Source organism: Scardinius erythrophthalmus, assembly GCF_964197995.2.
Source record: "Scardinius erythrophthalmus genome assembly, chromosome: 1".
NCBI lineage: Eukaryota > Metazoa > Chordata > Actinopteri > Cypriniformes > Leuciscidae > Scardinius > Scardinius erythrophthalmus.
The window spans coordinates 56,511,633-56,525,086 of record NC_138221.1 but is presented as its reverse complement, the minus strand read 5'-3'; the positions used below and the strand labels follow the sequence as shown (position 1 = coordinate 56,525,086).

The following is a 13,454-nucleotide window of genomic DNA, read 5'->3' as shown; positions in this document are numbered from 1 at the left end:
ACATCCTAACGTCAGTTCAAAGCTAGACTAAAAACACATCTCTTTGACCTAGCATACACATAACACATTATAGACTTTTATAATTCAATGTTAGGCTGCATAGATTAGGTCAGCCGGAACCGGGAACACTTCCCATAAATTCTGATGTAGTCAATACATCATAAGAAGAATGGCATCTACGCTAATATTAGCCTCTCTGTTTATCCCGAGGTTTCCAGGCCGTATCTAGATCTGATGAAGGACCTGCGCCTGGACGCAACGACAGTGCAGTCCTGAAATGTCAACTAGGCTCTTTCCTGTGAAGGCCTCCCTCCGGCTTCCCTTTACCTATCTACAGATAAAGCGTTGTCGGGATAATTCCGGAATGATTCGTAATCATTTTCTAGATCTAATATTATCACACGGAATCAATGTTGATGCCGTTGAAATTCTGCATCAGAGCGATGACATCTCAGATCATTATCTAGTCTCGTGTAAACTTCATTTAGCCAAGGCTGCGAAGCGGACTCCGGGTTGCAAATATGTTAGACCTATCACTTCTACCACTAAAGATTGCTTTATTAATAATCTTCCTGATCAGTTTCATCATCTCAGCATCCCAGATAGCTTAGAAGAACTCAATATTGCGACAGAAACTTTTAACTCTCTCTTTTCCAGACACAGTTGCTCCGTTGCGCTTAAAGAAGATTAAAGAAAATAGTCCAACGCCGTGGTACAACGAGCACACTCGGGCCCTTAAGAGAGCAGCCAGAAAAATGGAGCGCAACTGGAAGAAAACAAAACTAGAGGTATTTCGCGTTTCGTGGAAAGAGACCTCGATTGCATACAGAGAGGCCTTAAAAGCTGCTAGATCTGCTTATTTTTCAACCCTATTAGAAGAAAATAAACAAAACCCTAGGTATTTATTTGAAACAGTGGCTAAACTAACAAAAGTAAAGCTTCAAGCCCAGAAGTTTCCAAGCAGCACAGCAGTAATGACTTTATGAACTTCTTCACTTATAACATTGATAATATCAGGGAGAAAATTATAACTATGCAACCATCTACTACAGTATAGCATCAGGCAGTGCATTGTAGTCTCCCTAAGGAAAAATTTGATTCATTCGTTGCTATAGAAGAGGAAGAATTCGTTAAACTTGTTAAATCATCTAAATCGACAACATGTATGTTAGACCCTATACCGACTAAGCTACTGAAAGAGGTGCTTCCAGAGGTCATAGATCCTCTTCTTAATATCATTAATTCATCTTTGTCATTAGGATACGTACCAAAAACCTTTAAGCTGGCTATGATTAAACCGCTTGTTAAAAAAAAACGCAACTTGATCGTACAGAATTAGTCAATTACAGGCCGATTTCGATTCTACCTTTTCTGTCAAAGATACTAGAAAAGCCGGTATCCTCACAACTATGTTCCTTTTTAGAAAGAAATGATATCTGCTATGATTTTCAGTCAGGATTTAGACCATACCATAGTACTCATCAGAGTCACAATTGATTTGCTCTTATCATCCGATCGTGGTTGTATCTCTCTAATAGTGTTACTCGATCTTAGTGCTGCATTTGATACTATTGACCAAAACATTCTTTTAAATAGACTCGAAAATTATGTTGGCATTAGTGGAATTGCATTAACATGGTTTAAATCATAATTATCTGACCGTTATTGGTGTGTAGCAGTAAATGAAGAGATGTCTCATCAATCACAAGTTCAGTATGGCGTACCACAAGGCTCAGTACTAGGACCATTGCTTTTCACTCTGTACATGCTACCCTTGGGAGATATCATTAGGAAGCATGGAATTAGTTTTAACTGTTATGCTGATGATACTCAGCTCTATATTTCTTCACGCCCTGACGAAACTTACCAATTCACAAAATTAATGGAATGCATTGGTGATATAAAAAATTGGATGACTAGTAATTTCCTACTACTTAATTCTGAAAAAACAGAGATTCTAATTTTTAGACAAAAAACTTCCTCATGTAATAATCTAGAATACTGTCTAACACTTAGAATTAGTCGATTACAGGCCGATCTCGATTCTACCTTTTCTGTCAAAGATACTAGAAAAGGCGGTATCCTCACAGCTATGTTCCTTTTTAGAAAGAAATTATATCTGCTATGATTTTCAGTCAGGATTTAGACCGTACCATAGTACTGAGACAGCTCTCATCAGAGTCACAATTGATTTGCTCTTATCATCCGATCGTGGTTGTATCTCTCTAATAGTGTTACTCGATCTTAGTGCTGCATTTGATACTATTGACCAAAACATTCTTTTAAATAGACTCGAAAATTATGTTGGCATTAGTGGAATTGCATTAACATGGTTTAAATCATAATTATCTGACCGTTATTGGTGTGTAGCAGTAAATGAAGAGATGTCTCATCAATCACAAGTTCAGTATGGCGTACCACAAGGCTCAGTACTAGGACCATTGCTTTTCACTCTGTACATGCTACCCTTGGGAGATATCATTAGGAAGCATGGAATTAGTTTTAACTGTTATGCTGATGATACTCAGCTCTATATTTCTTCACGCCCTGACGAAACTTACCAATTCACAAAATTAATGGAATGCATTGGTGATATAAAAAATTGGATGACTAGTAATTTCCTACTACTTAATTCTGAAAAAACAGAGATTCTAATTTTTAGACAAAAAACTTCCTCATGTAATAATCTAGAATACTGTCTAACACTTAGAATTAGTCGATTACAGGCCGATCTCGATTCTACCTTTTCTGTCAAAGATACTAGAAAAGGCGGTATCCTCACAGCTATGTTCCTTTTTAGAAAGAAATTATATCTGCTATGATTTTCAGTCAGGATTTAGACCGTACCATAGTACTGAGACAGCTCTCATCAGAGTCACAATTGATTTGCTCTTATCATCCGATCGTGGTTGTATCTCTCTAATAGTGTTACTCGATCTTAGTGCTGCATTTGATACTATTGACCAAAACATTCTTTTAAATAGACTCGAAAATTATGTTGGCATTAGTGGAATTGCATTAACATGGTTTAAATCATAATTATCTGACCGTTATTGGTGTGTAGCAGTAAATGAAGAGATGTCTCATCAATCACAAGTTCAGTATGGCGTACCACAAGGCTCAGTACTAGGACCGTTGCTTTTCACTCCGTACATGCTACCCTTGGGAGATATCATTAGGAAGCATGGAATTAGTTTTAACTGTTATGCTGATGATACTCAGCTCTATATTTCTTCACGCCCTGACGAAACTTACCAATTCACAAAATTAATGGAATGCATAGGTGATATAAAAAATTTGATGACTAGTAATTTCCTACTACTTAATTCTGAAAAAACAGAGATTCTAATTATTGGACAAAAAACTTCCTCATGTAATAATCTAGAATACTGTCTGACACTTGATGGCTGCTCTGTCAAGTCTTTGTCGTCGGTTAGGAACCTGGGTGTGCTCTTTGATACCAATCTTTCATTTGAAAGTCACGTGTCTAGTATCTGTAAAACCGCATTTTTCCATCTTAAAAATGTAACTAAATTTCGTCATATGCTCTCATTGAAAAATGTGGAACAATTAGTCCATGTGTTCATGACATCAAGGCTAGATTATTGTAATGCTATTATGGGTGGTTGCCCTGCACGCTTAATAAACAAATTACAGCTGGTCCAAAACGTAGCAGCTAGAGTTCTTACCAGAACCAGGAAGTATGACCATATTAACTCAGTTCTGTCAACACTGCACTGGCTCCCTATTAAACATGGTATACATTTTAAAATTTTATTGATTACTTACAAAGCACTAAATGGTTTAGCTCTGCAGTACTTGAGCAAGCTCTTAACGCATTATAGTCCTTCACGTCTATTGTGATCTCAAAATTCCGGCCAGTTGATAATACCTAGAATATCAAAATCGATTGCTGGTGGTAGATCCTTTTCCTATTTAGCACCAAAACTTTGGAACAGGCTTCATAACATCCTAACGTCAGTTCAAAGCTAGACTAAAAACACATCTCTTTGACCTAGCATACACATAACACATTATAGACTTTTATAATTCAATGTTAGGCTGCATAGATTAGGTCAGCCGGAACCGGGAACACTTCCCATAAATCCTGATGTAGTCAATACATCATAAGAAGAATGGCATCTACGCTAATATTAGCCTCTCTGTTTATCCCGAGGTTTCCAGGCTGTATCTAGATCTGATGAAGGACCTGCGCCTGGACGCAACGACAGTGCAGTCCTGAAATGTCAACTAGGCTCTTTCCTGTGAAGGCCTCCCTCCGGCTTCCCTTTACCTATCTACAGATAAAGCGTTGTCGGGATAATTCCGGAATGATTCGTAATCATTCTCTAGATCTAATATTATCACACGGAATCAATGTTGATGCCGTTGAAATTCTGCATCAGAGCGATGACATCTCAGATCATTATCTAGTCTCGTGTAAACTTCATTTAGCCAAGGCTGCGAAGCGGACTCCGGGTTGCAAATATGTTAGACCTATCACTTCTACCACTAAAGATTGCTTTATTAATAATCTTCCTGATCAGTTTCATCATCTCAGCATCCCAGATAGCTTAGAAGAACTCAATATTGCGACAGAAACTTTTAACTCTCTCTTTTCCAGACACAGTTGCTCCGTTGCGCTTAAAGAAGATTAAAGAAAATAGTCCAACGCCGTGGTACAACGAGCACACTCGGGCCCTTAAGAGAGCAGCCAGAAAAATGGAGCGCAACTGGAAGAAAACAAAACTAGAGGTATTTCGCGTTTCGTGGAAAGAGACCTCGATTGCATACAGAGAGGCCTTAAAAGCTGCTAGATCTGCTTATTTTTCAACCCTATTAGAAGAAAATAAACAAAATCCTAGTTATTTATTTGAAACAGTGGCTAAACTAACAAAAGTAAAGCTTCAAGCCCAGAAGTTTCCAAGCAGCACAGCAGTAATGACTTTATGAACTTCTTCACTTATAACATTGATAATATCAGGGAGAAAATTATAACTATGCAACCATCTACTACAGTATAGCATCAGGCAGTGCATTGTAGTCTCCCTAAGGAAAAATTTGATTCATTCGTTGCTATAGAAGAGGAAGAATTCGTTAAACTTGTTAAATCATCTAAATCGACAACATGTATGTTAGACCCTATACCGACTAAGCTACTGAAAGAGGTGCTTCCAGAGGTCATAGATCCTCTTCTTAATATCATTAATTCATCTTTGTCATTAGGATACGTACCAAAAACCTTTAAGCTGGCTATGATTAAACCGCTTGTTAAAAAAAAACGCAACTTGATCGTACAGAATTAGTCAATTACAGGCCGATTTCGATTCTACCTTTTCTGTCAAAGATACTAGAAAAGCCGGTATCCTCACAACTATGTTCCTTTTTAGAAAGAAATGATATCTGCTATGATTTTCAGTCAGGATTTAGACCATACCATAGTACTCATCAGAGTCACAATTGATTTGCTCTTATCATCCGATCGTGGTTGTATCTCTCTAATAGTGTTACTCGATCTTAGTGCTGCATTTGATACTATTGACCAAAACATTCTTTTAAATAGACTCGAAAATTATGTTGGCATTAGTGGAATTGCATTAACATGGTTTAAATCATAATTATCTGACCGTTATTGGTGTGTAGCAGTAAATGAAGAGATGTCTCATCAATCACAAGTTCAGTATGGCGTACCACAAGGCTCAGTACTAGGACCATTGCTTTTCACTCTGTACATGCTACCCTTGGGAGATATCATTAGGAAGCATGGAATTAGTTTTAACTGTTATGCTGATGATACTCAGCTCTATATTTCTTCACGCCCTGACGAAACTTACCAATTCACAAAATTAATGGAATGCATTGGTGATATAAAAAATTGGATGACTAGTAATTTCCTACTACTTAATTCTGAAAAAACAGAGATTCTAATTTTTAGACAAAAAAATTCCTCATGTAATAATCTAGAATACTGTCTAACACTTAGAATTAGTCGATTACAGGCCGATCTCGATTCTACCTTTTCTGTCAAAGATACTAGAAAAGGCGGTATCCTCACAGCTATGTTCCTTTTTAGAAAGAAATTATATCTGCTATGATTTTCAGTCAGGATTTAGACCGTACCATAGTACTGAGACAGCTCTCATCAGAGTCACAATTGATTTGCTCTTATCATCCGATCGTGGTTGTATCTCTCTAATAGTGTTACTCGATCTTAGTGCTGCATTTGATACTATTGACCAAAACATTCTTTTAAATAGACTCGAAAATTATGTTGGCATTAGTGGAATTGCATTAACATGGTTTAAATCATAATTATCTGACCGTTATTGGTGTGTAGCAGTAAATGAAGAGATGTCTCATCAATCACAAGTTCAGTATGGCGTACCACAAGGCTCAGTACTAGGACCATTGCTTTTCACTCTGTACATGCTACCCTTGGGAGATATCATTAGGAAGCATGGAATTAGTTTTAACTGTTATGCTGATGATACTCAGCTCTATATTTCTTCACGCCCTGACGAAACTTACCAATTCACAAAATTAATGGAATGCATTGGTGATATAAAAAATTGGATGACTAGTAATTTCCTACTACTTAATTCTGAAAAAACAGAGATTCTAATTTTTAGACAAAAAAATTCCTCATGTAATAATCTAGAATACTGTCTAACACTTAGAATTAGTCGATTACAGGCCGATCTCGATTCTACCTTTTCTGTCAAAGATACTAGAAAAGGCGGTATCCTCACAGCTATGTTCCTTTTTAGAAAGAAATTATATCTGCTATGATTTTCAGTCAGGATTTAGACCGTACCATAGTACTGAGACAGCTCTCATCAGAGTCACAATTGATTTGCTCTTATCATCCGATCGTGGTTGTATCTCTCTAATAGTGTTACTCGATCTTAGTGCTGCATTTGATACTATTGACCAAAACATTCTTTTAAATAGACTCGAAAATTATGTTGGCATTAGTGGAATTGCATTAACATGGTTTAAATCATAATTATCTGACCGTTATTGGTGTGTAGCAGTAAATGAAGAGATGTCTCATCAATCACAAGTTCAGTATGGCGTACCACAAGGCTCAGTACTAGGACCGTTGCTTTTCACTCTGTACATGCTACCCTTGGGAGATATCATTAGGAAGCATGGAATTAGTTTTAACTGTTATGCTGATGATACTCAGCTCTATATTTCTTCACGCCCTGACGAAACTTACCAATTCACAAAATTAATGGAATGCATTGGTGATATAAAAAATTGGATGACTAGTAATTTCCTACTACTTAATTCTGAAAAAACAGAGATTCTAATTTTTAGACAAAAAACTTCCTCATGTAATAATCTAAAATACTGTCTAACACTTAGAATTAGTCGATTACAGGCCGATCTCGATTCTACCTTTTCTGTCAAAGATACTAGAAAAGGCGGTATCCTCACAGCTATGTTCCTTTTTAGAAAGAAATTATATCTGCTATGATTTTCAGTCAGGATTTAGACCGTACCATAGTACTGAGACAGCTCTCATCAGAGTCACAATTGATTTGCTCTTATCATCCGATCGTGGTTGTATCTCTCTAATAGTGTTACTCGATCTTAGTGCTGCATTTGATACTATTGACCAAAACATTCTTTTAAATAGACTCGAAAATTATGTTGGCATTAGTGGAATTGCATTAACATGGTTTAAATCATAATTATCTGACCGTTATTGGTGTGTAGCAGTAAATGAAGAGATGTCTCATCAATCACAAGTTCAGTATGGCGTACCACAAGGCTCAGTACTAGGACCATTGCTTTTCACTCTGTACATGCTACCCTTGGGAGATATCATTAGGAAGCATGGAATTAGTTTTAACTGTTATGCTGATGATACTCAGCTCTATATTTCTTCACGCCCTGACGAAACTTACCAATTCACAAAATTAATGGAATGCATTGGTGATATAAAAAATTGGATGACTAGTAATTTCCTACTACTTAATTCTGAAAAAACAGAGATTCTAATTTTTAGACAAAAAACTTCCTCATGTAATAATCTAGAATACTGTCTAACACTTAGAATTAGTCGATTACAGGCCGATCTCGATTCTACCTTTTCTGTCAATGATACTAGAAAAGGCGGTATCCTCACAGCTATGTTCCTTTTTAGAAAGAAATTATATCTGCTATGATTTTCAGTCAGGATTTAGACCGTACCATAGTACTGAGACAGCTCTCATCAGAGTCACAATTGATTTGCTCTTATCATCCGATCGTGGTTGTATCTCTCTAATAGTGTTACTCGATCTTAGTGCTGCATTTGATACTATTGACCAAAACATTCTTTTAAATAGACTCGAAAATTATGTTGGCATTAGTGGAATTGCATTAACATGGTTTAAATCATAATTATCTGACCGTTATTGGTGTGTAGCAGTAAATGAAGAGATGTCTCATCAATCACAAGTTCAGTATGGCGTACCACAAGGCTCAGTACTAGGACCATTGCTTTTCACTCTGTACATGCTACCCTTGGGAGATATCATTAGGAAGCATGGAATTAGTTTTAACTGTTATGCTGATGATACTCAGCTCTATATTTCTTCACGCCCTGACGAAACTTACCAATTCACAAAATTAATGGAATGCATTGGTGATATAAAAAATTGGATGACTAGTAATTTCCTACTACTTAATTCTGAAAAAACAGAGATTCTAATTTTTAGACAAAAAAATTCCTCATGTAATAATCTAGAATACTGTCTAACACTTAGAATTAGTCGATTACAGGCCGATCTCGATTCTACCTTTTCTGTCAAAGATACTAGAAAAGGCGGTATCCTCACAGCTATGTTCCTTTTTAGAAAGAAATTATATCTGCTATGATTTTCAGTCAGGATTTAGACCGTACCATAGTACTGAGACAGCTCTCATCAGAGTCACAATTGATTTGCTCTTATCATCCGATCGTGGTTGTATCTCTCTAATAGTGTTACTCGATCTTAGTGCTGCATTTGATACTATTGACCAAAACATTCTTTTAAATAGACTCGAAAATTATGTTGGCATTAGTGGAATTGCATTAACATGGTTTAAATCATAATTATCTGACCGTTATTGGTGTGTAGCAGTAAATGAAGAGATGTCTCATCAATCACAAGTTCAGTATGGCGTACCACAAGGCTCAGTACTAGGACCGTTGCTTTTCACTCTGTACATGCTACCCTTGGGAGATATCATTAGGAAGCATGGAATTAGTTTTAACTGTTATGCTGATGATACTCAGCTCTATATTTCTTCACGCCCTGACGAAACTTACCAATTCACAAAATTAATGGAATGCATTGGTGATATAAAAAATTGGATGACTAGTAATTTCCTACTACTTAATTCTGAAAAAACAGAGATTCTAATTTTTAGACAAAAAACTTCCTCATGTAATAATCTAGAATACTGTCTAACACTTAGAATTAGTCGATTACAGGCCGATCTCGATTCTACCTTTTCTGTCAAAGATACTAGAAAAGGCGGTATCCTCACAGCTATGTTCCTTTTTAGAAAGAAATTATATCTGCTATGATTTTCAGTCAGGATTTAGACCGTACCATAGTACTGAGACAGCTCTCATCAGAGTCACAATTGATTTGCTCTTATCATCCGATCGTGGTTGTATCTCTCTAATAGTGTTACTCGATCTTAGTGCTGCATTTGATACTATTGACCAAAACATTCTTTTAAATAGACTCGAAAATTATGTTGGCATTAGTGGAATTGCATTAACATGGTTTAAATCATAATTATCTGACCGTTATTGGTGTGTAGCAGTAAATGAAGAGATGTCTCATCAATCACAAGTTCAGTATGGCGTACCACAAGGCTCAGTACTAGGACCGTTGCTTTTCACTCTGTACATGCTACCCTTGGGAGATATCATTAGGAAGCATGGAATTAGTTTTAACTGTAATGCTGATGATACTCAGCTCTATATTTCTTCACGCCCTGACGAAACTTACCAATTCACAAAATTAATGGAATGCATAGGTGATATAAAAAATTGGATGACTAGTAATTTGCTACTACTTAATTCTGAAAAAACAGAGATTCTAATTATTGGACAAAAAACTTCTTCACATAATAATATAGAATACTGTCTGACACTTGATGGCTGCTCTGTCAAGTCTTTGTCGTCGGTTAGGAACCTGGGTGTGCTCTTTGATACCAATCTTTCATTTGAAAGTCACGTGTCTAGTATCTGTAAAACCGCATTTTTCCATCTTAAAAATATAACTAAATTTCGTTATATGCTCTCATTGACAAATGTGGAACAATTAGTCCATGTGTTCATGACATCAAGGCTAGATTATTGTAATGCTATTATGGGTGGTTGCCCTGCACGCTTAATAAACAAATTACAGCTGGTCCAAAACGTAGCAGCTAGAGTTCTTACCAGAACCAGGAAGTATGACCATATTAACTCAGTTCTGTCAACACTGCACTGGCTCCCTATTAAACATGGTATAAATTTTAAAATATTGCTGATTACTTACAAAGCAGTGCACTAAATGGTTTAGCTCCGCAGTACTTGAGCAAGCTCTTAACGCATTATAGTCCTTCACGTCTATTGCGATCTCAAAATTCCGGCCAGTTGATAATACCTAGAAGATACTAGAAAAGGCAGTATCCTCACAACTATGTTCCTTTTTAGAAAGAAAATATATCTGCGATGATTTTCATTACACCAATATACTTCTTGTTAGTGGGGCAATCTCAAAAAAAGTGGGTGCATATCATTTGAACAACTCTGAGTAAAGTGTTTATGAAGACAATTGAGTGTTTCATTAAATGGGGTGTAGTGTGTGGTGAAACTGATCTGTGTCGGTCACTTTTGGTTTCCCCCTTTTCTTGTCTGTTGGAGCCCAAGTGCCTTTTTATCTGGTTTCGGTGGACCCAACGTAGGACTGGCTCATTGCGCTTTTGGCTCATCTTGATTCTGTATGCGACAGGTGAGAGCTTGTCCACGATTTCATGGGGTCCTGTCCAGCGAGGCAGGAACTTCTTTGACAGGCGATGGGGACCCGATTGTTGTGACTGCACAAAACTGTAGTACCACACTTTGTCTCCGATGTTGAGTTCTTGGTGAGAGGCCTTCTGGTCGTAATAGGCTTTGTGTCCTTCTGCACTTTTCTGTTGTTGTTGTTGTGCAAAGGCAAAGGCAGTTCTTAGATGGCGATGCAACTCTTCAAGATACTGGTGGGTGGTATATGCCGTGACAAGGCTCATGTCACCTGGCTGGTAGAGCAAGTGGAGCGGCAGTGTCATTTGGCGTCCCGTCATTAGCTCAAAGAGTGGCACCCCGGTGGACTTGTAAGGAGTTGCTCTGATAGCCATTAGCACTAGTGGGAGCTTGATATCCCAATCCTTTTGGTTCGCAGACACAGACTTCTTTAGCATGCTGACCACGGTTTGGTTGGAACGCTCCACTTGCCCGGAGGCGATAGGGTGGTGGCTGATGTGCAACTTGGCCTGTATGCCCAGGAGTTTCCAGACTTCCTGCATGATTTCGGCAGTGAAACGTGTTCTGTGGTCAGAGTTGACTTTCAGCGGCAGTCCAAATCTTGAAAAGATATGGTTCATTAGGAGGCAGGCCGTGGTTTGAGCTGTATCATTGGGAGCGGGAAGGCACTCTACCCATTTGGTAAATTCACAGACGACGGTGAGGAAATATTTGTTACCCCTTGTTGACCTTGGTAGGGGTCCGACCCAGTCGATTTGGAGGTCCGACCATGGGAAGGACATTCCTTTTCGCTGTAGTGGTGCTCTGTGGTTCGGGTTCGCCGGTTGGAATTGGCAACACACCAGGCACCCTTTTACATATTCTGCTACATCTTGCTGCATGCCAGGCCAGTATGCCACTTGTCTTAGCGTTTCGTAAGTGGCTCTGGCGCCGCGGTGTCCGGCACATGGTGCATCGTGGGAATATATGAGCATCACCCCACTTTGGCACTGAGGGACAACAAGCTTGGGCGTAGTGAGTTCATCAGGGGCATATACCAATATGCCATGTTTTAGATGTAGCATGTGCAGGAGTGCATTAAGATGCCGGAAGTCAGAGGAAGCAGCAAGGTCAGAGGTGATTATGGGGTTTGATTGTGGGTCAGAGAGGTGATTATTTAGGCGACTGAGTGCGTTGTTGTGTTTGGAGCTCCGTCGTATTAATTCAGAAACCTTGATTTTCTTCTTTACACTCTTTTACAAACGAACATTTTCATTTTTTTAGCGTGTGAACATATCTGGAATACTATTCTCTTTAAAAAACAATCGGATTGCTTTGATATCGCTACTTATATCCGAACTTCCGCTACTAGCCTTAGCCCGCTAGCATTGTACGCGTGGTCGCGCCTATCGATCGTCTTATTTACACCCGTATCATTGAAAGCTATAATTCGCCATTATAGCACATCTGCTAAAATGGCGAATATAACGGATGTGTGTCTAACGTTACCTTTGAGTGCAGGTGAGGACACCTTCGAGCTGCATTCGGTGCAGTTAGAGCTTGAGTCCGTGGAGAAGCAGATCCACGACCTACTAGAGAGACAGACCGAGCTGCGAGATCGGCGATCCGCGCTTGAACCATCACGCGCCGATGCTCACAAGTCAGTGATTAGTAACCTTTTGACTCCGACCTCGTCTACTCCTTGTGTTTCTCTGCACAGGACCCAAGCAGCCAGGACGCGATCATCCCTGGTTTCGTTTACTCCGGCACCGACACATCACCATGGACCCTGGGTGATTCAGAAGTGGAAGACACGAGCCAGGACCAGAGCAAGGACCTCTCCGCCCCTCCCGGCCTTCGAGATCTCCACCCGGAACCGCTTCTCCCCTCTACGCGAGACGGAACGCGACGCTGTGATCATCGGCACTTCCATCGTCCGGCATGTCCACGCTTTCTCAGGTAAAGGTAAGGTGCGCACTCACTGCTTTCCTGGTGCTCGTGTTCTCGATGTAGCTGCGCAGGTTCCTGAGATCCTGAACGGTGACAAGCGCGTCGGAGCTGTCGTACTGCACGCGGGAACGAACGACATCAGACTGCGGCAGACGGAGGTTCTGAAGAAGGACCACAGGAGCCTGATCGAGACGGTACGCAGCACATCGCCTGAAACAACGATCATCGTGTCTGGACCGCTTCCCACGTACCGACTAGGACATAAAAGGTTCAGTAGATTATTTGCTCTAAATGAATGGTTAATGTCATGGTGTAATGAACAGAGACTGCTCTTTGTAAATAATTGGAATCTGTTCTGGGAGCGACCTAGGCTCTTCCGTGCTGATGGCCTTCACCCCAGCAGAATCGGAGCGGCTCTTTTGTCGGACAACATCTCCAAAGCGTTGCACACCATATGACTAGTAAGTCAAAGTCCAAATCACACTCTTTGCTGTCCAAACCTAATTGATATAAGTACAAATGTAGA

At 39.2% G+C, this 13,454-nt stretch overlaps 1 protein-coding gene across 2 annotated transcripts in view; it reads left to right on the top strand.

Moving 5' to 3' along the window:
• Positions 1 to 13,454, top strand: part of LOC308690365 (uncharacterized protein) — a 36,888-nt gene that overhangs the window by 20,379 nt on the left and 3,055 nt on the right. Inside the window, exon 5 of one of the 2 annotated variants that reach the window (XM_081364767.1) lies at positions 12,699 to 13,389. In XM_081364767.1, the coding sequence (XP_081220893.1) occupies positions 12,699 to 13,386 (688 nt within the window). In that variant the 3' untranslated portion in view covers positions 13,387 to 13,389. Of the gene's footprint in view, positions 1 to 8,806; positions 13,390 to 13,454 lie in introns of those variants that run through there. The other variant, XM_081364766.1, reaches the window with a different exon arrangement.